This window comes from Dipodomys ordii, unplaced genomic scaffold, assembly GCF_000151885.1.
Source record: "Dipodomys ordii isolate 6190 unplaced genomic scaffold, Dord_2.0 Scaffold20, whole genome shotgun sequence".
Taxonomy (NCBI): Eukaryota; Metazoa; Chordata; class Mammalia; order Rodentia; family Heteromyidae; genus Dipodomys; species Dipodomys ordii.
Genome location: NW_012267236.1, coordinates 4,020,915 through 4,048,622, shown reverse-complemented (window position 1 = coordinate 4,048,622; position 27,708 = coordinate 4,020,915). Strand labels below are relative to the sequence as shown.

General features: G+C 40.8%; 2 protein-coding genes and 1 pseudogene across 4 annotated transcripts in view; all 3 read left to right on the top strand.

Moving 5' to 3' along the window:
- Spast (spastin) overlaps positions 1-6,785 on the top strand; it is a 57,069-nt gene extending 50,284 nt beyond the window's left edge. For all 3 annotated transcript variants that reach the window (XM_013013722.1, XM_013013723.1, XM_013013724.1), the window contains 2 exons: positions 2,403-2,443; positions 4,032-6,785. In XM_013013722.1, the coding sequence (XP_012869176.1) occupies positions 2,403-2,443; positions 4,032-4,154 (164 nt within the window). In that variant the 3' untranslated portion in view covers positions 4,155-6,785. The remainder of the gene's footprint in view (positions 1-2,402; positions 2,444-4,031) is intronic.
- A 1,216-nt stretch (positions 6,786-8,001) lies between these two features.
- Positions 8,002-8,379, top strand: LOC105983576 (annotated as a pseudogene).
- Positions 8,380-11,368: 2,989 nt separating this feature from the next.
- The window catches only part of Slc30a6 (solute carrier family 30 (zinc transporter), member 6), a 48,297-nt gene continuing 31,957 nt past the window's right edge, over positions 11,369-27,708 (top strand). The window contains exons 1-4 of the mRNA XM_013013799.1: positions 11,369-11,420; positions 19,580-19,666; positions 25,254-25,338; positions 26,037-26,079. Of these exons, the coding sequence (XP_012869253.1) occupies positions 11,418-11,420; positions 19,580-19,666; positions 25,254-25,338; positions 26,037-26,079 (218 nt within the window). The 5' untranslated portion in view covers positions 11,369-11,417. The remainder of the gene's footprint in view (positions 11,421-19,579; positions 19,667-25,253; positions 25,339-26,036; positions 26,080-27,708) is intronic.

Here is a 27,708-nt window from a genome sequence, read left to right as displayed (position 1 = left end):
TGGAGGGGGGGCGACCGGTCGTGGGGCCTGAACTCTGGGCCTGGGCGCTGTCCCTCAGCTCTTCAGCTCAAGGCTAGCACTCTGCCACTTGAGCCACAGCGCCACTTCCGGCTTTTTTCTTTTTTGCTTATGTGGTGCTGAGGAATCGAACCCAGGGCCTCAGGCATGCAAGGCAAGTGCTTTACCACTGAGTCACCTTCCCAGCCCCTTGTCATCATCTTTTTTAAGCAACCTTTTAAAACTATAAAACCATTCTTAGCTCATAGACTATAGAAAAATAACCCATGAATCAGTGGACCATGATTCCTGGGGTTTCACTTCTTGATTTTAGGGAAGAAAAAAGAGCTCAAGGGAAACACACCTCTGTGTGTGTGTGTGTGTGTGTGTGTGTGTGTGTTTTATTTGTAGTACTAGAGTTTGAATTCAGGCTTTGTGCTTGAAAACCAGTCACTCTACTATTTTAGTCATGCCTCCCTCTCTTTTGCTTTTGCAAGTGTTATGTACCCCAAATACTATATATATTTTTTTTTCATTTATTATTTTGAGTTTGTGTGTGTGTGCATGTGTGCATGTGTGTATTGCTTTCCAGTCCTGGAGCTTGAACTCAAGGCTTAGGCAGTGTCTCTTAGTTTTTTTGCTGAAGGCTGGCACTTTACCTCTTAAGACATAGTTCCTTTTCCATTTTTTTTTTTTTTTTGCTGGCTAACTGGAGATATAACTCTGATCTGTCTGCTCAGGGTGACTTTGAATCATGATCCTCATATCGCATCCTCCTGAATAGTTAAGATAACAGGTGTGAGCCACCAGCACCTAGCTTAATTATTATTATTTTGTTTATGGTACTGAGGTTGAAACAGAGGACTTACTTGGCACCATTGTACTGCTGAGTCATGCTTCCAACTTTTTTTGGTTTTTTTTTTTGCCATGGTTTTCTTTAAAATATAGTCTTGCCATTCCCCATTTGATGTTTCCTGTCATCAATAAGATAATGCATGCATCACCCAGCCCTCAGTTAAGAAAAGGTCTTATGTAGGGATGCTGTCCCTCAACTTTTATGCTCAAGGCTAACACTATATCACTTTGAGCTACACCTCCACTTCTGGCTTTTTGGTGGTAATTGGAGATATTAGTCTCAAGGATTTTCCTACTCTGGCTAGCTTTGAACCTCTATCTCCAGGTGTCAGCCTCCTAAGTAGCTAGGATTACAGGCATGAGCCATTAGCATCCAGCTATATTGTTTGTTATTGACCATGCTAGGGATTGAACCTAGAGCCCCACAGATACTATCCATGCAATCTACTACTGAGCTACCTTCCCAACCTCTGTTTGTATTATTTACAATATTAGTTACTATTTTGAAGCTGAAAACAATCTAGGATTAAAAAAAAAGTTTTAAATGTTTCACAGTTCTGGGATTTGAACTTGTGATCTCATGTGTGCTAGACAGGCACTTTACCCTTTGAGCCATGACTCCTCCAAGAACCTAAATACCTTATTAAAAGAACAAGTTATGAGTGAGGTGCTGGAGACTCTTGCCTGTATAATCCTACTTAGACAAGGGGTTAAGACAGGAAGATTAAGGGATGGTGGGGGATAGTAGGGGAAAAACAAAGGAGGGGGAAACAATGCTCAAATGGGAAATGTACTCATTACGTTACTCATGTAACTGTAACACCTGTGTACAATATTTTTACAATGAAAAATACATATTAAAAAAAAGACAGGAAGATTATGATTTGAAGACAACCCAGCAGAAAATCCCATAAGACTAACTTCCAATTAGCCGGCAAAAAGTGAGAAGTGGAGGTATGGTTCAAGTGGCAAGAGCACTGATCTTGAGCAAAAAAGCCAAGTAAGAGTGTGAGTCTCAGAATTCAAGCCCCAGAATAAGCAACAAAAAAGAAAGGAAGAAAGAAAGAAAAGAAAGGAAGGAAGGAAGGGAAGAGGAAGGAAAAGAAAAAGAAAATTACATTCTTTAAAATTAATTCTCTTACAAATGCCAAGCACTGGTGGCTCATGCCTGTAATCTTAGCTACTCAGAAGGCGGAAATCTGAAGATCATAGTTCATAAACAGTCTGAGCAGGAAAGTCTATGAGCACAAAAGTTCAGGGACAGTGCTTAGGTCCTGAGTTCAAAACTCAAGACTGGTTTTTAAAAATATATATCTTACAAATTGTGATTTCTATTGTTGGGAAATTAAATGAGAAATTATTAGAAATTATCTCCCATGTCTTACAAAGATTATCTTTTTGTAACAATGTCTAAGTGTGATGTTTATATGTATCTCTTTTAATACAGTGATTTGTACTAACCAGGTACTAGATTTTTGTACTTTTCTGCTCTTAAGCAATTTACAATTCCTTTTTTTATTTTTTAAGTATCTTACTGTTATATTTTATAGAACTGAAACCTGAACAGGTGAAGAACATGTCTGCAAGTGAGGTATACTATTTTATTATTACTATCTTTTCTTTTGGTTCTCTGTAAGACTAATAATTTTGTCAGGATTTTTTTTTTTACTTTATTTGGTTAGAATTTTTTTTTAAAAATTAACTGGTTAACTTGAAAGTAATGTGTCTATGAAAATAGTCTCATGTTCTTAGTCTTTTACTCCTTACCTAGTCAGAAAGAGAAAGGATGAGAAGATTGACTGGTTTATGTGAGGAAAACAAGTGTTAACTTGAGCTCCCCACCTGATTTGGAGAGTTATGCATAATTATTAACTAAGCCTGTCCCTCCTAGATTCCAAGATAGCTGTAGGAGACAAGTCCTCAGAGTACTGATGCAAAGTATAGGCTGAGATGTCTAGCTTTTATTCAGTCTCCCATTAATTTAAGTAACTTTTATATAAGGAGTAGGTATTCCTCAGCCCACATTGTGAAGCCTAAACTCTAGGCCTGGGCGCTGGCCCTCAGCTCTTCAGCTCAAGGCTAGCGCTCTACCACTAAGCCACCTTCCTAGCCCCACCCAAGTAAATTTTAAGCACCTGTTGCATAAAGGCTAAGGAATTATATTCTTTATTTCCTGTTTATAGAATGAGAGGTAAACATGTAGTTTGGTCTCTGAAATTGTATGCTAGAATTGTATATACCTATGATTGTTGTGTCCCGGTGTGTTTATGTGTGTTTAAGTAAATTTAGATAAGACAAACCATGTTTATCTTTTATAAAGTCCATAAGAATAAAAATTCAGTTAGGAATGAGTGGCTGATGTCTGAAATCATGGCTGCTCAGGAGGCTGAGATCTAAGAATCAAGACCCATCTTAGACAGAAAGGCCTGAGAGACTTTTATCTCCAATTAACCAGCAAAACATTGAAGGTGGAGCTGTGCCTCAAAGTGTAATGCACCAACCTTGAGCAAAAAAAAAAAAAAAAGTCACTCCTTACTTTGCACTCCTCAATTTTTCCCTCCCACCTCCACACAACCCTTTTGGCTTGACAAAAAAAAAAAAAAAAGCCAAACAAGAGTGCATGGCCCTAAGTTCATTCCCTGTAGTGGCACAAAAAATAAGAAAGGAAGGAACCACTAAGGAGGGGAGGTAAGGAAGCAGGGAGGGGAGCAATGAAGGAGGCAGGGAGGGAAGAATGCCCATACCTATGAAACTAAACAAGTAATAAAGTATGTTACCATAGTGGCTTTATAAGATGTCTTCTATAGAAACTTTGTTTAACATGTAATAATAGAAAATACATTAAAATATTTGGCTTTTTTTTTTCTTTTTGCCAGTCCTGGGGCTTTTGAACTCAGGGTTGGACACTATCCCTGAGCTTCTTTTGCTCAAGAGCAGCACTCTACCATTTGAGCCACAGCACCACTTCCAGCGTTTTCTGTTTATGTGGTACTGAGGAATTGAACTCAGGGCTTCATGCCTGCTAGGAAAGCACTCTACCACTAAACCACATTCCCAGCCCTGGCATAATTTTCTACTGTTTGTATTATAAGATAAATAAATACTACACTTTTAATTAATCAAAATAGTTACACCTAATGTGTTTATTATGGATATTATGTTTCTTTTTTTAAATCTAGATGAGAAATATTCGATTGTCTGATTTCACTGAATCCTTGAAAAAGATAAAACGCAGTGTGAGTCCTCAAACCTTGGAGGCATACATACGTTGGAACAAGGACTTTGGAGATACCACCGTTTAAAAAATTGACTTTGAAAGCCTGCAGAGCATTTTACTTAAGAAGAAACACATCTTCAATGAATATTTATCAGTTATAGACTCAGCCTAAGTTTACAGGATTTTTCAGAGTTTTACAATTATTTGTGCAGTCAACTTGAAGGTGAATGAGAAAACAAACTTAAAATATACAATGTGAATGGAAAATTTTGTTGATGGTTATGGTTATCTCAATGGGCACTGTTAAGTTAGAGCACAACAAAAATGAATCTGATCTACTTTACCAATGTAATCAAATGTAAATAATAATCTGTATATCAGGATGCAAATGAAAGTATTTCAGAGACAGTGATGGTAGAAGACACCTTTGGTGGTTTGTCTTGTTTGTTCTTTGTTTGTTTGTTCTTAAAATAGTATTTTTTTCTTAATTTTCTCTCCTACTGTCATCTTACCTATCTGTGATTGGAATACCAAACATTCTTTTAGTTTATTTTTTCTTCTTTTCTTTCTACAAATCCAGAGTGCCAAATGAAAAGTTTTTCTAATAGAAGTAGGAAAAAGCTATTTTGAGGCTTTTTTCTTTACACATTTAGTAATTAAACATTTATTTTGTTTTGTTTTGTTTTTTACTGTCTTATTACCTGCTGTGAGACAATTTAGGAAGCAATTCAAGAGCAGCAAAGCAAATTGAGTAAAATAGAGAAGGTTCTCGTTACTGTCATATTACAGGTAGATAAATCCTCCTGCAGTGTTTTTTTTCTAATAAGTCAGAAATCTTATTATAGACTGTTAACTTATTCCAGATAGTATTTGTTTTCTGCTGGAATTATTCTGATATTTAAAAGAGCCATTTGTAACTGCTATAAAAATGGTTCCATCTGACAGAAGGGAAATACTTGGAGCTAATACATTTCTAATTTGCTTATTTCTTACTGTTTACAGGATAATTACAAATGAGTGAAACTACCGTCTTTTATTCTTAATAATTATGAATCCCTTCAATGAGGCTTAAAATACTGAATTTTTATATAATTGCATACATTTTATAGATTTTGTGTGCTCAGTTTAACTAAAAAGTTCTAGTCTGTTGATCTACCTTATGTTTCCACAAACTGTACAATAATTCTGCTTGTTTGTATAAATATGCCTGCATTTTTATTATGAAAATGCATTGTAGGAAGTAGAAATTCGTATCATGGCCTTTCAGATATAATAAAGGCAAATAGATGTTTGCCCCTAGTTTACTGGCTAAAAGTTTGTTTACAGAATTTTTCTTTGGTGCTTAAAGAATGCTATGTAAAATGTCATGGGTGGAAAGAATAATTTTGTAGTAGTAATGAAGATTGTTTTTATTTAGCAAAACTGTTACGAGGGAATAAAAACACTTGCCCTACTAGATAAGAATTTTATAATGAAAATATACATTCTCCTTAATTTTATTCTTGCTATTGTTAAAGATTTAAGAAGAGAAGATATATGATTTCTTAGCATCATATGCTGTGTGTTGCCATAGCTTAAGTCATGTGTCTTTAGAACTCCCAGTATAATAAAAAATGAGAGGAAAAATAGGAGAGAAATCCACAAGAGCCAAACCTTGAAGGTTTGTACCTTGAAGGTCTCAAACATTAAAGCAAGTTTATTAAATACTGATTAAAAAATAAAGGTGATAGGTAACTAGGTGTATATGATGAAAACAATTGGAAAATCCCAAATTTCAGGCATTTTAGTAAAGCTCAAAATTTCATTTTGTTTTCAATTAGGAAGGATTAATATTATGAATATTAGACTGTTGGCTAATCATGTTGAAGTACTATGTAGGTCTAACTCAACCTTTTAAACATAATCTTTAATTTCTCATGATTATTACATTTCTATTAGGAAAGATTTTAAGTAACAAGTTTTAGATATTAAATATGTCATTAGTACCATTAACATTGAGTTGAAGTTACCTTACTGTATTAATATTTATCAGTGTATAAATTTTTCTTTGCTGATGAAGTCTGAAGTTCAGTTAGTGCTAGAGAACTATTTTCTATTTTAACCTGTGGTTCTTAAGTAGGACAGTAGTGAAAACTAAATAATGATATAGTAGGAGGTAAGGGATTGGCTTGGTCTCTTTTGGTAAAGATAGTATTTTCTGAATTGTTAGATTGTAACCTTTTCGATTTTGTCTTGATCTCTCTTATATTCCTAAAAGATGATGCATAAACATTATACACTAGTATGTTCTTCGTGTCAATATGGCAGATTTGAAAATTAAGCTTACTGATTATTTGACTTTGAGTCAAAGGAAATAATCCGATCTTTCCACATATATTAGAAGTAAAAGCTTTTTCTGAGACAGTCTGCCCATTGAGGTTATTATCCTTCTGAATTGCAAATATGTTTTGTGCTCAAGGAGAACTCAAAGAAAAGCATATAAAAAGAATCTTAATTTAAGTATGTATACAAGCAGTCTTTGTTTATAGTGTAAAATTCTTTATATTTTGTACAAAAACTAATTCTTTTGGTAAATGAATCATTTACAGTTCACTTTCCTTTATGCTTGTCTCAACTTTAGTCAGGTCTTTTGTACTTCTCTCCAGAGAAACTTAAGGATACATCCGTATTAATTGGGTTTTTATCCTAATGAATTGTAAATAAATGATGAACTTTATTTTGCCTTTAATTTTTAATTTAAAACTTTTTGAGATTTCAGAGGTTGCAGTGTGGTGATGGAGCATTTTGTAATTCTTTTTTTTTTTGGTCGGTCGTGGGGCTTGAACTCTGGGCCTGGGCGCTGTCCCTCAGCTCTTCAGCTCAAGGCCAGCGCTCTACCACTTAAGCTACAGCGCCACTTCTGGTTTTCTGGTGGTTTATTGGAGATAGGAGTCTCACGGTCTCTCCTGCCCAGGCTGACTTTGAACCTCAACCCTCAGATCTCAGCCTTCTGAGTAGCTAGGATTACAGGCGTGAGCCACCAGCGCCCGGCTTAGCATTTTGTAATTCTTGCCAATAAAAGTTATACACTCTGAACAAAATATAAAAAGCAGTGGATAGAAGGTTCTGGAGAACAGCCAACACAGTAACTGTACAGACTCCATATTGGAAGAGGTCCATTCCCCAACACCAGTTGCTTATCGGAAAGCTTCTGTAGTTTACATGGGGATACAATTCAAGCAGAACTTGTAAGTCTGAAGCAAATCTGAAGCAAAAAGTATCTGAAGTAAATTGTTAGACCGATGTAATGCTAAAATGAACACTGGAAAAACTGAACTGGAAGACATGTCAATTATCAAACCAAAGCACAGAAAAATAGAGGTTTGAGATATGTAGGACAATGCTAGTCTTTTGTACCTGTACTTTGAGAAGCAGTAGAAGGGAGGAGCTGGGCGCAGTTGGTTCATTCCTGTGAGAGACTGAGATTTAAGGATCAAGATTAAGAGTCTGTTTGTGTAGACAAATACTTGAGGGAAATGGAGGTGTGGCTCAGAAGATACAGTGCCAGTAGGGAGCAGAAAAAGCCCAGTAAGAGCCATAGGCCAACGTTCAATATCCAGTACTAGCAAGAAAAAAGAAAAGCCACTAGGGAAATACAGTGGATTCCTAAGAAATACACAACTGGTTCGAATGGAATCAAGGAAAGAAGGGATTAAAAATAAGTGAGACCATTCAGTGCTGCATCCCAAGCCTGCCAACCTGCCTACCTACAAACATGATGATCCAGCATGGTGAGAGAGCCTGAAACTTGGACAGCCACTTTAGTGACTGGTACCATGCACACCTGAGCCCTGCGGGCAGGCTCTGCAAGATATGGTTGCCAGTGGCGAAGACTTGGCACCTCAATGAGCAAGCAGCACTATTGGGCAGGGAGGGCCTGACTGGCCTCAATAAACATCCCACTACCTCCAATGGAGCCTGACCATTCGTTCTACAGCAGCATCAATAAGGATTGCAAGTATGTAGACCTCAGTAAGGATCAGCTACCCTCCTATGAGAGCCTGAAAGATACTCTTGCCAGAGCATGCCCTTCTGGAATGAAAAAACTGTCCCCCAGATTAAAGGGGAAAAAGGTTCTGATTGCAGCGCCTGGCAACAGCCTTCTAGGGCGTCATCAGGCCATCATAGAGCTGAACCTGCCAACTGACATTCCCGTTATCTATGAACTGGACAGAAACCTAAAGCCCATCAAACCCATGCAGTTCCCTGGGACAAAGACCATGTGTAAAGCCATGGTAGCTGTTGCTGCCCGGGGGAAGGCCAAGAAATGAAGGCGAACAGCTGATTGCTACCCCCATGGAACACCCTGCCCATTCATTTCTCTGTACCTCACACCACCTCTGTAGATCTTAAATTGTAGGTAGCTGCACATGGGGACCAGTGGCTCCCATTTTCACTCTTAGCCATTGTCTCTTGTATCTACCACTCCCTTCATAGAATTTAGTCAGAATGTCACTTTGGGGCGCAGGTTTGCAGCCTGAGCCCAGGGAAGGCTCATTTTATATTCAGGAGGGTTGAGTGATAGTAATTCCAGTTTTTCCTAGTGCTTTGTTTACTAAGGACCTGCTTGAGTAAGGATTAGGCAGGAACCAAGTCATGGCATGACCAATGAGAAGACAGTTCATTGTGAGCCTGGACCCAGTCCTAAGTTTTGGTCATCAGGTCCTTGTTGAGGAGCTGGAGTCATTCCAATGGAAGGTGAAAGTGTCCTGTATAGTGATTTCAAAACAGCTGTGTCTTCATGACTCCAGAGGTGGTGACTCCAGATGGTTGGAATCAATCCTGATATACATTTTTGTGTTACACTCACTTTTACATAAAAGGAAAATATAGATCTATCCATTTATATCTACACACACAGAGGGAACTGAACAAAAACCCTTCTGGGTTAGTAGAAGTAATTGAAAGAGACAAGTTGGGCACCAGTAGTGAACACCTGTAATCCTAGCTACTCAGGAAGGGGAGATCTAATCCAACCTGGCAACAGCCTTCTAGGGCATCATCAAGCATCTGAAAGGTCTCTGAAGAGGCCATCATAGAGCTGAACCTGCCAACTGACATTCCCATCATCTATGAACTGGACAGAAACCTAAAGCAACATTCCTAAGATTCTTATCTCCAATTAATCACAGAAAAAGCTGGAAGTGGCACTGTGGCTCAAGTGATAGAGTGCTAACCTTGAGCACTCAGGGACAGCCCCCAGGCCCAGAGTTCTAGCCCCCAGGCTAGCAAAAATATTTTTTTAGAAGGTGAGACAAATCTAAAGGTTAAAGATACTCAGTGAAGTCACCAGGATGCACTTAGCTTCTCCACCCACAAGTAACATGAAAGTGTTGGGCATAGTGAGTCACTGATAGGCAATAGGGGAACCTTTTCCTAATTCCAGTTTTACAGATGCCAATCAAAGTCAATGTTTCAAGCAAACCTTTGTAAGGAGTCTCTGACCTGGTTTTTGTTGTTGTTGTTTTAACCTCTATTCTATGCAGTAGTTCAGATCAGTGTTTGTAGTGGGGAGGAGGACCTGTTGGCACAGAGGCCAAGTGAGGGTAGTATGGTTATCTGCAGTGATAGGCAGTTTAGTATGGACTGTCAGAAACAGAAAATTTTTCATATACTGGTTAGGGGAAGTCTGGAATGAGAAACATGGACAGGAGAATCTGTGGATTTTTGTTTTTTGTTGCTGTTGTGCCGGTCCTGGGGCTTGGACTTGAATTCAGACTTTTTTGCTTAAAGCTAGGACTCTATCACTGGAGCCACAGCTCAACTCCCAGCTTTTCGTTGATTAGTTGGAGATAAGTCTCACAAACTTTCTTGCCCAAGCTTGCTTAGAATCACAATCCTCAGATCTCAGCTTCCTGAGTAGCTAAGATTATATGCATGAGCCATGGGCAACTGGCAATCTTTAAAAATGACTGGTTTTCAACCTAAAGGGGTTTCCAACCATTATGCCTAACGATTTGTCTGGACTAGTTTCATAATATGCTTCCCATCTGTTTTCCACAGAATAACTCCTTATAAAAATGGCCCCAAACTTTTGACATTACAATGATGTGAAAATACCATTTCATTCAGTAGAAATCATGCTCTGCCGTATACTGCCACCTTTCAGATCTAAAAATAAGCCCAAATTTTAACTGAGAACATTTGAGTTGGCTGTTTATCTGCCTAAAAAGTTTTTTTCCAGAGACTTGCCATTCAGAAGTTAGACTTCATTGCTTTACAGACCACCACTATTAATCAGCCACCTATTCTCTATAGCATTACTCTATTTCCTACATTATAGTATGTATTCACATAAAATTTTCCTTTCTTCCACTCATCTCTTCCTGACATATATGTGCTCCATATTCTACTTCCTTTGTTCTCCCTCTCTTCACCTTCAGTGGGTTTGAATTTAGGGCCTTGCATTTGCTAGGCAGGCACTCTTTTACCATTTGAGCTTTACTTCCAGCCCTGTTTTGCTGGTTTTGTTGGAGATGGAAGTCTAGCAATCTCTGCCTGGGCTGACATCAAACCTCCATCCTCTAGATCTCAGCCTCCCAAGTAGCTAGGATTACAGGCATTCGCCACGGGTGGTAACTCAGTTTTATAAGACTTTTATTTTTATTTCCTGGGGCATGAACTCGGGGCCTGAGCACCGTCCCTGAGCTTCTTTTGCCCAAGGCTGGCACTCTACCACTTGAGCCGAAGCGCCACTTCTGGCTTTTTCTCCTTCGGTGGTGCTGGAGAACCGGGGCTTGACGCAGGCCAAGCAAGCACTCCGCCATGAGCCACTTCCTAACCCTGCGCTTTTCTTTTACCAAGGTGTTTACTATTTGTATCGCTTCTAGACTGAAGTTCGCTTTACAGGGCCCCTAGGGCGTATTCTACAGGCACTCCGAGCTCATGAATGGCACACCCATGTTAGCACGCGACAGGTTCGAGTTTCCTCTCGTTCTTTTTGTTTTTTCCCATCACTTAGCCCCGGCTTCCGGTCACAGAGCCAGAGCTGCAGCTGTGCACCCTTCCCCCGGCTCAGGCACAGTTACAAAAGCGGGGATACTACCTAATTCATAAACTAAGTCACACAAGACACGCGAAAGCGCTCTCGGCCGCCACAGCCGCCGCGAAGACTCCAAGTCCACACGCCAGCGACCGCCACGGCCCCACGGGCCGCCGGGAAAAAGGGGCGGGACTCCGACGACGGGGCACGCACTTCCGCCCTCCGCGGGCCCTCGCAGCCAATCAGCGTCACTCTCCCCTCCCCTTCCGCCCCTGGAAACAGGGCCCCCCAGAGCATCTTCCGGCGGGAGCTGTGCGGCTCCTTATCATGGTGAGTTGGCCCCGGGGGCTGCGGGTTTGTGTCGTGGACGGGTCGTTTAACCTGTCCGCGGGGGCATGAAGGTCTTACAGCCGCTCGCACGAGGGCTCTTCGGGGGTCTTCCGAGTCACAGTCGGGCCCCCGAGAGAAGGCCCTGGGGTAGCTTTCGGTTCCTCTCGCCCCTGGACGAGTTTTCAACATCAGGACATTTCCTGGATGTAAAAATGAATTAGCCGGGCGCCGGCGGCTCACGCCTGGAATCCCCACTCCTCAGGAGGCTGAGGTCCGAGGGTCCCAGAGCCAGCCTGGACAGCCAAGACCGTGAGACTCTTATTCCTCGGAACTGCAAAAAGCCAGAGTGCCGCTGTGGTTCAAGTGGTGGGGCGCCCAGCCTTGAGCGCGAAAGCTCGGGCCCAGCGCCCAGGCCCCGAGCGCGAAAACAAAACAAAAGCCTCTCGACCAGCGTCGGCAGCCACGAGACCGACTAACAACAGAGCAGAAAGGAAAGCTGTAGCAACAGCAACCATAATATCGATGCAACAGCGGTGGTGATGTCAAGAGAAAGAAAAGCAGTAGGGTTTTAACGATGACACCCTATTCGGCAGCTCAAATTGATCGATTGAGTGGCAGACAGCTTAATACAGCAACAGCTTTCATTAGGACCAGTGTCTCGACGAAGTAAAGGTGCTGATAGATCTTTACTTCTGCACCAGTAGGAAAGAATGCTAGGTCCCAGTATGTGTTAAGGCTGTTAGGATATGGTATTTCCTGTAAGATTGACTAAAGGAATTAGTTGCTTTATGGTTAGCAATCCAGTAGTTCGGTCTCAGTTTTATCTGAAGGTAAGAGCTGGATGTGATGGTGCTTTTGAGGATGTGGCCAGATTGGACTACAAAACAACTTGTTACCTAATGGTAAGCAGGTAGTTGTGGTTTTTACTGTTCAGGTATTAGCCCAACCTGGAGCTAGTGGCTCTTGCCCGTAATCCTAGCTATTCTGGAGGCTGAGATGTGAGATGTAAGGTCAGTCCTGGGCAGGAAATACTTTTGTCCAAAAAACTGGAAGTGGATTTGTGGCCCAAACGGTAGAGCGCTAGTTTTGAGCAAAAAAGTTGAGGGACAGCCTCCAAGCCCTGAGTTCAAGTCACAGAACCAGCTGAAACACAATTTTTTTGTGTGCTTTTGGAAACTATCAGAAAGAACTCATAAAAAACAAAGAACTTCTTGATGGCCTTATTTATGAGAAAGGCATATTTCTGTGTCTTAGTTAACACTCAAAGTTTCTTAAGTGAATTAGATCGTAAAGTTCTTTCACAATATCATCTGTAATTTTTCTGTAATCCTGGGGCTAGGAATGTGGCTTAGTGGTAGAGTGCTTGTCTAGCATGCATGAAACCCTGGGTTTGATTCCTCAGTACCACATACACAGAAAAAGCTGGAAGTGGCACTGTGGCTCAGATACTCACCTTGAGCAAAAAGCAGCTTAGGGACAGTGCCCAGGCTCTGAGTTCAAGCCCCAGGACTGGCAAAAAAAAAAATCTGTAATCCTATTTGCACACAGAACATGGGTAAATACCAAACAGCCCTCAAAACCATCACCACTGTTTCTAAGATTTGACTGTATCAATTCCTTGCTTAGTTTCTCCCCTTCATCAGGTGTAACTCCACCCCGACCCTCAAGACATGTATGATATAGTCAAGATTCTCCTCCTGACAGCCTGTTTTTCACACACAGACACAATGCCTGCTTATATTCTGATGCAGTGAATAGCTTGCAAATCTAGGAACTGGACCTTTGTACCTAATTTGTATATGCTGTTCTATCTGCCTAACTTATTCTTTCTTTCTCTCTTTTTTTTTTTTTTGGGTCCAGTCGTGGGGCCTGAACTCTGGGCCTGGGCGCTGTCCCTCAGCTCTTCAGCTCAAGGCTAGCACTCTACCACTTGAGCCACAGCGCCACTTCCGGCTTTTTTCTTTTTGCTTATGTGGTGCTGAGGAATCGAACCCAGGGCCTCGAGCATGCAAGGCAAGCGCTCTACCACTGAGCCAACTTCCCAGCCCCCTAACTTATTCTTTCACCTACTCCCATGCTTATCAGTGTAACCCTTATGTGTCCTCAGTTTTATTTCAAAAGAGCCTTTCTGGGCTGGGAAGATGGCTGCCTGAGGCCCTGGGTTCGATTCCTCAGCACCACATAAGCAAAAAGAAAAAAGCCGGAAGTGGCGCTGTGGCTCAAGTGGTAGAGCGCTAGTCTTGAGCTGAAGAGCTGAGGGACAGCACCCAGGCCCAGAGTTCAGGCCCCACGACCTGACCCCCCCCCCAAAAAAAAAGAGAAGAGCCTTTCCCCATCCCCAACATTTTTTTTGTAAGAATGAAGCCCTAAATTCAAACTATACAATCACTAAAATACCTATTTTTTTAAATACGTAAGCAACAATTTCATCATGTAAAGATAAAAACCATACCATAAAGATAAAAACCACACCATAAAAGCTTGCCCCTCATGAAGAGTGGGGCCACCTAAAAACACTCATAAAGAGTGGGGCACTGTGACCCATGCCCATAATCCCAGCTACTCAGGAGGTAGAGATCTGAGAGCTAGCCCTGGTATACAAATCTGAGAGGCTTATCTCCAATTAACTAGAAAAAAGCAGAATCTAGAAGTGTGGCTCAAGTGATAGAGCGCCACAGTACATTTATGAAGGGATATGAAGATGAAGGGAAAATAAAGAGTTAAATTATATACCTTCTTTATGTACAGCTTTAACATGTAAATTTGACTCTGCTTATTATCAGTAGTGTTTATATCTCATACCAGACTGTTAGAATTATGTAGTTGCTTGTCTTTCTCCCTGTGTAGACTGTAAACTCATTAAAACATGGTATTCCCAGATGCTTGATTGTACAATGGTTGGCCCAGGGTTTGTTTGTTTTTTTATTGTGAAAATACCGTACAGAGGGGTTACAATTACATGAGCAAGGTAATGAGTACATTTCTTATCAAGCATTGTTGCCTCCTTCTTTGTTTCCCCCTCCCATCCCTTCCCATCTCCAACCCCCCTCAAGTTTTTAAATAAATATATTTTATAGAATAATAAATATTTGTGCTTGTAACAGTGATACAGGAGAATTGTGTGTGTGTGTGTGTGTGTGTGTGTGTGTGTGTGTGTGTCTTTCTGTCTACCTGTTGCCAGGGGATTGAATTTAGAGCCTTTTTGGTTGTTACTGTTTTTGTGCTAGTCCTAGGGCTTGAATTCAGGGCCTGGATGCTATCCCTGAGTTTTTCTGCTCAAGACTCTACCAGTTGAGCCACAGTTCCACTTCAGTCTTTTTTTTGGTGGTTAGTTGGAGATAAGAATTTCATGGCCTTTCCTGTATGGGCTGACTTTGAACAATGAGCTTCAGATTTCAGCTTCCTGAGTACTTAGGATTACAGAAGTGAGCCACCTGCACCTAACTGAGCCTTGTTTTTTAAACAAGCATTCAACTCTGAGCCATCCCCTAAGGTTTATTTATTGGTGCAGGTCCTGGAGCTTTAACTCAGGGCGAGCTACTGGCACATGGTGATTTTTTTATTTATTTTTATTTGGGTGAGGCAGTATTGGGGTTTAAATTTAGCTTTGCATTTACTAGACAGGCAGTCTACTACATGAGCTACACCCACACCTCACTGATTTTTTTTAAAGATATTTAGAAAACACCTTTATGAGCTGTGTTTATTTATAAAAACATGTGTTCTTAGAAAATGTGAAGCCATGGGCTGGGAAGGTGGCTTAGTGGTAGAGTGTTTGCCTAGCATGCATGAAGCCCTGGGTTCGATTCCTTGGTACCACATAAGCAGAAAAAGCCATAAATGGTGCTGTGGCTCAAGTGGTAGAGTGCTGGTCTTAGGCTAAAAGAAGCTCAGGGACAGTGCCTAGGCCCTGAATTCAAGCCCCAGGACTAGTCAAAAGAAAAAGGAAAGAAAGCAAGCAAGCAAGCAAGAAAAAATGTGAAGCCAGTGTAGCCATTGTCGTTAATGAAATTACTAAAAACTTATACTGGAAGATAGCAAGATGAATACACTCCTGTAGTTAATCAGAGTACCATCAAAAGCACTAGGTTAGTGTTTGCTTGTACCCTTCTGGGCAAAAGTAAATTTTGCCTTGCTGATAGAGAGGGGAAAAAAGCCCCACTAGGTGTAGTTAGACTTCATATAAGAGCTGACACTGAGCCAAGCGCTGGTGGTTCAAGTCTGTAATCCTAGCTACTAAGGAGGCTGAGATCTGAGGATCACAGTTGGAAGCCAGGCTGGGAAGTCTTGTGAGACTCTTATCTCCAATTAATCACAGAAAATGCCAGAAGCAGTGCTGTTGTATAAGTGGGAGAGTGCTAGCCTTGAGCAAAAGGGGTTTAGGAATAGAGCTAGGCCTTGAGTTCAAGGCCCAGGACTGGCCAAAAAAAGAAAAAGTGACACATGAAATGGTACTATGAGGAAACAGGCATCTGAGGGAGAGCTTGGATTAGACAAGCCTGGAGTGCTCATGGGATAAGCTGCATTTAAAGATTTCTATCTGGAATAAGAATTAGAAAGAAATGGATAAAGTTGTTACAAAGTTGGGATTTTAGATTGCGAAATACGGAGTTTGTCCTGATATTGACAGTTAATATAGTGTTTGATTGTTCTGGAACTTTGATCAGTGTGGAGCAGGAGCTTTATCTTTTTTTTTTGCCAGTCCTAGGGCTTGGGCACCATCCCTGAGCTGCTTCTGCTCAAAGGCTAGCACTTTACCACTTTACCACTTGAGTCACAGTGCCACTTCTGGCTTTTTCTGTGTATGTGGTACTGAAGAATCAAACCCAGAATTTCATGCATGCTAAGCAAGCAATCTACCACTAAGCCACATTCGCGGCCCAGGAACTTTATCTTTTACAAAACCTTGCTGAGCCAGGCACAAATGGCACAAGCCTGTAATTCTGGGCACTCTAGAGGCTCTTAGGATCCTGGTTTAATTAACCACCAAAAATCTGTAAGTAGAGCTATGGCTTAAGTGGTAAAGCCTTGAGCATAGGGACCACAGTCCAATCCCTGATCTCAAGCCTCAGGATAGAAACACAAGTGCACGCATATGCACGCAGGAATACACACACATGCACAATGGTTTAGTTATTCCTTTTTATCATGAAAAAATTCATACATAAAAGTACATATCACTGAGCATCAACAGTTATAAATATTTTCTTATACCACAATGTAACAGCATTTTCTGCTTTTTGTGTGTGTGTGTGTCTGGTTGTGGGGCCTGAACTCTGGGCCTGGGCGCTGTCCCTCAGCTCTTCAGCTCAAGGCTAGCGTTCCACCACTAGAGCCACAGCACCACTTCCAGCTTTTTTTTTCTGCTTATGTGGTGCTGAGGAATCGAACCCAGGGCCTCATGCATGCAAGGCAATCGCTCTACCACCGAGCCACCTTCCCAGCCCAGCATTTTCTGCTTTTTTGGGGGTCTGAACTCTGGGCCTGGGCACTGTCCCTCAGCACTTCAGCTCAAGGCTAGCTCTCTACCACTTGAGCCACAGCACCACTTCCAGTTTTGTGAGTGGTTTATTGGAGATAAGAGTCTCACTGCCTTTCCTGCCCGGGCTGGCTTTGAACCGGGATCCTCAGATCTCAGCCTCCTAAGTATCTAGGATTACAGGTGTGAGCCACCATGCCCAGCTGGAATATACATACTTATAAATACTGAAATGTTTTTTAACAATGTAGGAAAACCATGCCTTCATTTGAATTGAATCAGAAAGTTTTTCACATTAATACCCTAGTTCCAAGGCATTCTAGGACTTTAGTATTTCAGTCTAATTAGTTAACTACACTGAGATAGACTATAATATTTTTGTTATATCAAAGAAAGCATTTGTTAAAATTCAAATATTTAGGTATCTGGTGGCACTTAGTAATCAAATTATTAAGTATGACCTTTTGACAATCCTGAAAGGCTTTTCTCCCCAAGGTGAAACAACTACTTGCTCTTGGAAACTTTGTCACATAAGTAAGTCAGTAGGGCCATGACTTTTCAGCATGTAAAAAGTTTAATATTCTTGAATGATTAGCACCTAGTAAGCATAGTATTGTTCGCTAATATTCCCATTATTGCCAGAAAGTAGGAGTTCAATTAATTATAGCATACAATTTAAATTCTGCCTTGTAGTTTTCCTTATAGACATAGGTTTTTTCCCCTTAGGTCTATACCACACCCCCACTCCAAGATAAAATTATGCATAAAATTATGTCAAATATTTATTTATTTATGTGCCATTATTGAGACTTAAATTCAGAGCCTGGGCTCTCTCCCTGAGCTTTTTTGCTCAAGACTAACACTCTCACTTGAGCTATAGCTCCACTCGCAGCATTTTATGGTTGATCGGAGAGAAGAGTCTCAGACTTTTCTTGGCCAGGCTGCCTTCCAAGTGCAATTCTCAAATTTCAGCCTCCTACGTAGGATTTCAAATGTGAGCTACTGATACCTGGCCAGTTTTATGTTTTACGTTTTTGTGTATGCCGGTATGGAGGCTGAACTTAGGGCCTGGGTGTTATCCCTTAGCTTTTTCACTCAAGACTGGCACTCTATTACTTGAACCACAGGTAGTCCCATGCTGTGTACTAGCAAGAGCCATGGAGACTAGCTAGGATGTCAGATGCTTTGACTGAATGTCCAAAAGAAAAATCTCAGGGATTTTCCTTTAATAGTTGCCAGGACTTTCATTTGTTTAGTTTTAGTTAGGTGAACTATCAAAGTTTTGCTGTATTTGCTTGTTTTATTTTTTCTGAACTTCAAAAGGTTGTACAAAGGGTTTACAATTTAATCGGTCCACCTAAGTGTTCAGGGCTTCTGATCATCACTTCCAGCATTGTCCCCAGCCCATCGGCTTCCTCTCCAGATTCATTTTACATTTCTTGTTTCCTTTATCACATATGTATATTGAAAGTGTTGTTGTATTAGTCCTGTGGCTTCTTTATTCATCCACCTCCTCCCACTAAACTCCCCCCCATACACTCTCATTCATCTTCCTGATACTCATTTTAGTAAATGAATGTGAATTGTTTGAAAGGTTCACGCCTGCATATACTATGGTCTTCTGAATTGTGTATATAAGCATGTGCTTCTGTGTGTGTTTACTTGGGAGGTTGTGTTTTGATTAGAAGATTCACATATGAGGGGCTGGGAAAGTGGCTCAGTGGTAGAGTGCTTGCCTTGCATGCTCGAGGCCCTGGGTTCGATTCCTCAGCACCACATAAGCAAAAAGAAAAAAGCCGGAAGTGGCGCTGTGGCTCAAGTGGTAGAGTGCTAGCCTTGAGCTGAAGAGCTGAGGGACAGCACCCAGGCCCAGAGTTCAAGCCCCACGACCGGACCAAAAAACAAAAAAAAGAAGATTCACATATGAGAGAAAACATGTGCCCTTTTTATTTCTGGGCCTGGTATTTTTCAGATTATAAGGTTTTCTTGCCTTACCTGCTTAAAAATCAAAAGTGCAATCTTAGGTGGGTGCAAATGGCTCACACCTATAATCCTAGCTACTCAGGAGGCTAAGATCTAAGGATCACAGTTCAAAGCCAGCCCAAGCAGAAAAATCTGTGAGACTCTTCAATTAACCACCAAAGACAGAAGTGGAGCTGTGGCTCAATTGTCAAAGCACCAGTCTTGAGTGAAAAAGCCAGGCAAGATTACAAGGTCTAGGTTTGGAGTTATGGTTCAGTTGGTATTGAAAGCAATGAATGAAACCATCAGGTACTACTGAGTTCAAGTACCAGTTTCAAACAAACAATTGGGAGGGAGGGAGGGAGGGAGGGAGGGAGGGAGGGAGAGAGAGAGAGAGAGAGAGAGAGATTGCAAGATGGCAAGTTAAAGCCCCAGTATTGGCACATCTAACAGTGCAATCTGAAGCTAAAATGCCTGGGTTTGCATTCCTTTTCAGCTATTTTCCCCACCTTTGTGATTTTAGACAATTTAATAACATTATTTACACCTCATAGGGTTATTTGAGTATTAAACCAATGAACACATATAAAGTGTTTAGAATAAGTGCTTGTCATATATAAAACACTCAATAAAATTTTTTGTTAATACTGTGTCCAATCACAGGAACAATGGAATATTAGATAACTTACATGTTAATTTGTATACTTTTATTTCAAAGGGGACAATTCATCTGTTTCGAAAACCACAGAGATCCTTTTTTGGAAAGTTATTAGAGGAATTTAGACTTGTAGCAGCTGACCGAAGGGTAAGTTATTTCTTTTTTTTGTTTTTTGTTTTGTTGCCAGTTCTGAGGCTTGATCTCAGGGTCTGGGCACTATCCCTGAGCTTCTTTTTTTTTTTTTTTTTTGGTCGGTCGTGGGGCCTGAAAGCTGGGCCTGGGCGCTGTCCCTCAGCTCTTCAGCTGAAGGCTAGCACTCTACCACCTGAGCGTCAGCCCCACTTCTGGTTTTTCTGCTTACGTGGTGCTGAGGAATCGAACCCAGGGCCTCATGCATGTAAGGGAAGCACTCCACCACTGAGCCACCTTCCCAGCCCCTCCCTGAGCTTCTTTTACTCAAGGCTAGTGCTCTACTACTCGAGCTACAGTGCCACTTCCAACTTTTTCTGTTCATGTGGTACTGAGGAATCGACCCCAGGGCTTCATGCATTCAGGGCAAGTACTCTACCACTAAGCCACATTCCCAGCCCTGTAAGTTATTTACCTCAGTTTTAATTATTGCATAAACAACTTTTAAAAATCACTGTCTTTGGGGGGGAGAGGGGAGGCTGGGAAGTGATGTGAAGGGTAAACAAAGGAGGAGGCTGCAATGCTTGGTAAGAAATGTACGCATTATCCTGCCCATGCAATTGTAACCCCTCTGTACAGTATTTTCACAAATAAAATTAAAAAAAATAAGGTAAAAAAAAATCACTGTCTTTCTTACTATTCTTCATTTTTATATGTTGGATAAGTATTTCTTTCATTCTTTTTGTTGTTGTTGGTCATGGGGCTTGAACTCTGAGCCTGAGTGAGCACTGTCCCTCAGCTCTTCAGCTCAAAGCTATTGCTCTGCCACTTGAGCCACAGTGCTACTTCCAGTTTTCTGGTGGTTAATTGGAGATAAGTGTCTCACAGACCTTTCTGCTTGGGCTGGCTTTGAACCATAATCCTCAGATCTCAGCTTTCTGAGTAGCTGGGATTACAGGCATGAGCCACTGGTGCCGGGCTGGGTAAGTATTTCTTTAGTGTAGAATTACAGTTGTTTTGCTTTGGTAAAAAGAAGCAGTACTTCAGTTCTTTTTTATTTCTTTTTTTCTTGTTTTGTTTTCTTCTTTGTTGTTTTATTTTGTTTTGAGATACAGTCTCCCTGTGTTCCCAAGCTGGCCTCCAGCTTTTTATGTAACCCAGGCTGTCCTTTAACGTGTTGTATGGTACTAGCTAGCTTCCAACTCTCCATCCTCCTATTTCAACCTCCTAATACTGGGATTACAGGTGTGCATCACCACACCCATCTGAAACATGTTGATCTTCCTTTCTGTTTCACTTAGGGAAAAGAAAAGAAATAATCAGAACAAAACGAAACAACAACCAAAAAAACCTTCTACATCTTATCATGAGCAAATCATGCAACACTTCCCTCCTATATCTGAGGGAACTGTCCAGTTATGTAGGGGCAATCCATTTTGCCAGTCATGTTCCTAAAACTTGGTTACTTCCACTAACTCATTTTATTCATTTGATTTTTTTTTTTGAGGGGAGTATTGGTCCTGGAGCTTGACCTTAAAGACTGGGCACTGTCCCTGAGTTTTTTTACTCAAGATTCGTGCTTTACCACTTGAGCCACATCTTCACTTCCAGCTTTTTGGTGGCTAATTGGAGATAAGTGTCTCATGGTCTTTCCTCCCTGGGCTGCCTTCAAATTGTGGTCCTCAAATCTCAGCCTCCTTTTTATTTCATTTTATTTGCCAGTTCTGAGGCTTGAACTCAGGGCCTGGGCACTGTCCCTGAGCTTCTTTTCTTTTTTGGGGGGGGGTCATCGTGGGGCCTGAACTCTGGGCCTGGGCGCTGTCCCTCAGTTCTTCAGCGCAAGACTAGTGCTCTACCCCTTGAGCCACAGCACTACTTCCGGCTTTTTTCTTTTTGCTTATGTGGTGCTGAGGAATGGGGCCTCATGCATGCAAGGCAAGCGCTCTACCACTGAGCCATCTTCCCAGCCCTCCCTGAGCTTCTTTTTGCTCAAGGCTAGCACTCTGCCACTTGAGCCACAATGCCACTTCCTGCTTTTTCTGTTTATATGGTACTAAGGAATCGAACCCAGGGCTTCATGCATGCTAAGCAAGTCCTCTACCACTAAGCCACATTACCAGCCCAAATCTCAGCCTCTTGAGTAACTAGGATTAAAGGATTGGAGACTTGAGCTGGTGATACCTGGCTTTATTAGAATTTTGAAACAGATTTTCATTTTTCTCCTATTGACTTTTTCATTACTTTGGAATTTCCTTTGCTACTTTTCCCTCTTCTTTCTGGCCTCTGAGTTTTGGAATGTGAGCTTGATCCAACCTCTTCTTTTTATGTTTATATATATTTAGGAATAATGGCTGGTTTCATCTGACTGCTGTGACTTTGATAATTTTTTCCCCTTCATTTTTTATTTTTTTTTAATTTGTGGTACTTGGGTTTTTGTTTTTTTTTGTCGGTCATGCGGCTTGAACTCTGGGCATGGGCGCTGTCCCTGCACTCTTCAGCTCAAGGCAAGCACTCTACCGCTTGAGCCACAGCACCACTTCCAAGGTACTTGGGATTTAAACAGACAAGTTCAGCACCTCTTACTTGCTAGGCAAACATTCTTCCTCTTGAGCCACTATTTCATATTTGTATTTCAAACCCTAATACTTCTCCTACCTCTGATTCCTATATATAATAGACTTCTCAGTATTTCCATCTGTATATCTAATAGGTCTTTCAACATAATATGTTCACATCTGAATTTGATCTTCAGACTCTTCCTCTTCACACTTCATTATTCTGGTGCTTAGGAATACTTAGTCAGAAAAATATAGTCATGATCATCTCCTTTCTGTCCCTCATTTCTCCACATATATAAGCAAATCTGCTACTTCTGTCTTCTATATAGTACCAGGTTCACATTGCCACACCCAGTGAAATTTACGTTCCCTATCCTTCTTTTCTGACATACAGAATCACTGTCCTTACGAGACCCATGACTGGTCATTAATAAATAATATCAGTAGTATCAGCATCATTTTCCTCATATCATTTCTCAGGTCTCTGATATCTCAATCCTAATGCTCCTTCATGGGATATTCTGTTCTTGGCTGTAGAAATTTCTGAACATTATCAAAAGTTCATGCTGGGTTTTTGTTTGTTTGTTTGTTTTGGGGTTTTTTTTTGGTGGAACACAGGGGCTAAGGATCAAACCTAGGGCCTTATACATGGGAGAATGTGCTCTGCCACCGAGCTACACATCTATAGACCCAATCTAGTAATTATTGTTATTATCTTTTTCTTTTTCTTCTTGCTAATCTTAGGGCTTGAACTCTGAGCCTGGTCACTGTCCCTAAGCTTCTTTTGCTCAAGGCTAGCATTCTACTACTTGAGCCACAGCTCCACTTCTGGCTTTTTCTGTGATTAGTTGAAGATAAAAGTCTCACAGACCTTCTTGCCTAGTCTGGCTTCAAACTGTGATCCTCAGATCTCAACCTCCTGAGTAGGTAGGATAACAGGTGTGAGTCACAGGCACCCAGCTGTTAAAATCATAGTATATTCAATAATATACTCATCACAACATCTTCTGAGATTCTCCTCTGGATTTTAGAAAATTGCCTTGTGGCTTTTCTAGAGTTGTGACTACCAGCTCTGTGCTACTTCACTTCCTTCCATCTCCAGTCTCTCTTCGTCTTTTATTACCTTCTCTTCTTTCTCAGAGAGGTGATTCTTTTCTTTTTTTTTTTAATTTTTTATTGTAAAGATACTATACAGAGGGTTACAGTTACATGAGTGAGGTAATGAGTACACTTCCTCTTGAACATTGTTAGCCCCTCCATTGTTTTACCCCTACCATCCCCTCCCTCCCTCCCTTCCCCGAAGTTCTTTTTTTTTTGATTGTGATTAAGTGATTACATAATTTCTAAGTCATAAATTCATTCTAACTTTCCTGGAGCAAATTGTCTATCACAGTCTGTAATATATAACAGTGTTCACATGTTATACACCATACATGTGATCAGCAGCATGGGGATATTTAGTAGTGGTTCAACCAGATGAGCAGGAGTTCTTTGTTTCTTAAGTCCTGTTAGTTTTGTCGAATCAGAGAGGTGATTCTTTTCTAAGCCTGTACCTTCCATCTGAGCTCTAAGATCAACTGACACCTCACCTTTACAACAAAAGCCTTCATGAAGTTCTTTCCTTTGCTTTGCAGGAAGCATAGGTCTCTGTTTGTAGAGCTTGGGAAATACTTGAAAATACTTTATTTTATTTCTGCCTTGATTTGTGTAATGCCCTTTCTTCTCTTCCTGACTAAATCCTAACTATTTGCAAGGCTATTTGCAGTCCCATTTGTAAATAATCACTTTTAGATTGCTCTTTATTTTGGTATAATTATAAAATTATAGAACACTTACAAAATTAGTATGGAGGACACTACTTTGCCTATACTCACGTACTGCTTATATGTTTTCCCATGAGCTTTTCATCACCTCTTTCTACGCACTTGTAGAGACAACATGGTATATATATAAAGCATTGTTTTCTTAGCTCTTTGGGAGTCCATGTTAGAATTCATCTCTTCAAAAAAATCCCCTTTTGGATTAACATTGACCAAGAAGTATGCTCATAGCCTAACTTACAAAATTATAATCCCTTTGTACAACTATTTAATAATTTTTGTTTAAAAAAACACTTCTGGAATCATTTTATTTATTTTGCCAGTCCTAGGGCTTGAACTCAGGCCTGGACACTGTCCCTCAGCTTTTGTTCAAGGCTAGCACTCTACCACTTGAGCCACAGCATCACTTCCAGCTTTTTCTGTTTATATGGTACTGAGGAACTGAACCCAGACTTTCATGTATGCTAGGCAAGCACTCTACTACTAAGCCACACTCCCAGCCCTGGAATCATTATTTTAAATTTGTCTATTATATTAATTTGAGTAATAATCATTTTGGTAGATATAGAAAATGTGACAAATATATTGAAGGAACTTGTGCTTATTCTTGTGAATATCAGAGTAAACAGCAACATCAAGCTGGGTGCCTATGGCTCACACCTGTAATCCTTACTACTCAGCAGGTTAAGATCTGAGGATGGAGCCGGGCGCTGGTGGCTCACGCCTGTAATCCTAGCTACTCAGGAGGCTGAGATCTGAGGATCGCGGTTCAAAGCCAGCCCGGGCAGGAGAGATCGTGAGACTCCAGCCCGGGCAGGAGAGATTGTGAGACTCCTATCTCCAATAAACCACCAGAAAACCGGAAGTGGCGCTGTGGCTCAAGTGGTAGAGCGCTAGCCTTGAGCTGAAGAGCTGAGGGACAGCGCCCAGGCCCAGAGTTCAAGCCCCACGACCGACAAAAAAAAAAAAAAAAAGATCTGAGGATGGCAGTTTGAAGCCAGCCAGGCAGGAGAGTCTCTGAAACTCTCACCTCCAATTAAACCAGGAAACTGGAAGTGGCAGCTTGGCTCAAAGTGGTAGAGCTCTAGCCTTGAGCAAAAATGCTTAGGGACAGTGCTTAGGCCTGGAGTTCAAGCCCCATGACCAATCAGAAAAAAGCAGCAACATCTACAGACCCAGTAAAATTTGTTAGCACTGTGCAAATAATAATGATTCTCCTCTTCACAGTCCTGGAAGATACTGTTGTTTGGTTCCATAAACTTGATATGCACTGGCTTCCTGCTTATGTGGTGCAGTTCTACTAACAGTATAGGTATGTCACTATTTATACTTGCATGGAGTTGCATTTTCATATTTTATTTTAGATAAAGCTATATTTTCCTTTACCTTGAATGTATTTTGAAATATATATAACCCAAATTCTTCAAACAAGAGATAGCAGAGGCAGGGAGAAAAATGGTCAAAGGGCTTTATGCATTTACTGCTTCATTTTTCCTGATATAAATCAGATTCTAAAGTGAGCTTTTGTACAAGCCCATTTTGGTTGTATATTAATCAATTTACTACATAATTGCCAATGCATGAGGTTGCACAGCTACTCCAAACTTATTTTTTAGGTAATATATAATTTCTGATATGAGCAAGTTGTTTAGCTATATTTTCTTAAGCTACCGCCAGTAGATCACACCTATAATTCTACCTACTCAGCAGGTTGAAACATGAGGATCACAGTTCAAAGCCAGCCAGGGCAGGAAACTCCATGAGACTCTTACTCCAATTAACTACCAAAAAACAGAAACTAGAGCTGTGATTCAAAGTAGTAGAACATTAGTCTTGAGCACAAAAGCTTGGGGACAGTACTCAGGTCCTGAATTCAAGCCCCAGCAATGACATACACACACATACACAAAAAGGGAGGGAAGTAGGGAAGAGAAAAGGAAGGAAAGAAAAAAGGAAAGAATCAGGGAAGGATTAAGTAACATTTTAATCAACCTTTCTGTTGTTTTGCAGCTTTAACCGCTTATACTTACCTGACCATTTTTGATCTTTTTAGGTAAGTTTTTTTTAATCTGATTTAGAACTAATAGGATTTGTTGTAACTGAATTTATAAAGACCTTGTTTTGCTCAAAGGAAAATGATTTGCTAAATAAGTAAATGTATCAACATAGAACATACATACAAATAACAGTTTAAAACTTATAAGAAAAATTTTACTTAACAACAGAAATGATAAACATTCAGGCATAAACCTCAGATGCACACATCCTATGTATGTTATTGTAAGGAAACTTGGTCACAAGCAAGAAACGGAGAAGCCACCACTTAAGAGGCCAAATTATAAGTCCTTATTGGAGAGCTGGAAGACTGCTGGTGGACTTATGGCTCAAAGACCAGCAACCCTGAATGCAGCAACTAGCACAAAGCTTCTATAGGCCAAAACTGCACAGAGTGTGTGGAATCAAATGCAAAAGCAAAGCAAACTAGATCAGGACATTAAAACCTAATAGGAAAGCAAGCCATCTAGGGAAACAATCAGGAAATCAAGGGCCAGTTACCTGGGGGAAGCATAGACCCAGTCTCCTTACTTCAGTGAAAACTTCAAAAATTGCTGGGTGCCAGTGGCTCATGCCTGTAATCCTAGCTACTGAGGAGGCTGAGATCTGAGGATTGTTGCAGTTCAAAGCCAGCATGGGCAGAAAAGTCCATGAGACTCTTATCTCCAGTAAACCACCAGAAAACTGGAAGTGTACCATGGCTCAAGTGGTAGAGCACTTGCCTTGAGCTGAAGAGCTGAGGGACAGTACCCAGGCCCAGACTTCAGGCCCCACGACTGGACCCCCCCCCAAAAAAAAAAAAGAGTCTTACAGACTTCCCTGCCCAGGCTGGCAGATCATGACCACCACACTGCCCAGCTGTGATATATATTTATATATAGGTAAACATAGTATCTACAATATAAATTAAGTACTAGTCATAGCTTCAGGTATCCATTAGGGGTGTGGGAATGTATCCTCTTCATGAACGGGAGAATTGTAAATGAGAAGTAAGGCCAGGCATAGTGGTTCACAGCTGTAATCCAAAGACTTTGGAGGCTGAAGCAAGAGGGTCATGAGTTTAAGGTTAAACTTTGCTATATAGTGAGTTCATGGAGAGTTTGGGTTACATAATGAGATCTATCTGAAAAAGAAAAAACTGGATTCAAGGGAAGAAGGATGAATAAATGTAGTCATTATAATCAATGTACATTATGTAACAAATGAACTGTGTAACATGAGGATGGGGATGAGAGGGGAAAATGAGGGAGAAGAAAGGGATGACATTGACCAAGAAGCATTGTCCTCATAACCTGATGTATGGAATTGTAACCCCTTTATATAACTACTTAATAGTAACTTATTTAAAAGAAGAAGAAGAAGAAGCCAGGTGCCAAGGCTCATGCTTGTAATCCTAGCTACTCAGAAGGCTTGAGAGATCTTAGGATCATGGTTCCAAATCAGCCCAGGCAAGAGAGTCCATGAGGGAATGTGGCTTAGTGGTAAAATGCTTGCCTAGCTTGCATGAGGCCTTAGGTTTGATTCCTTCATACCACATAAGATTAATAACGTACAAGGAAAAATAATCATTGAAATTATTAAAAAACAAAAAAGAAAGTTAATGAGACTCTTATCTGTAGTTAACCAC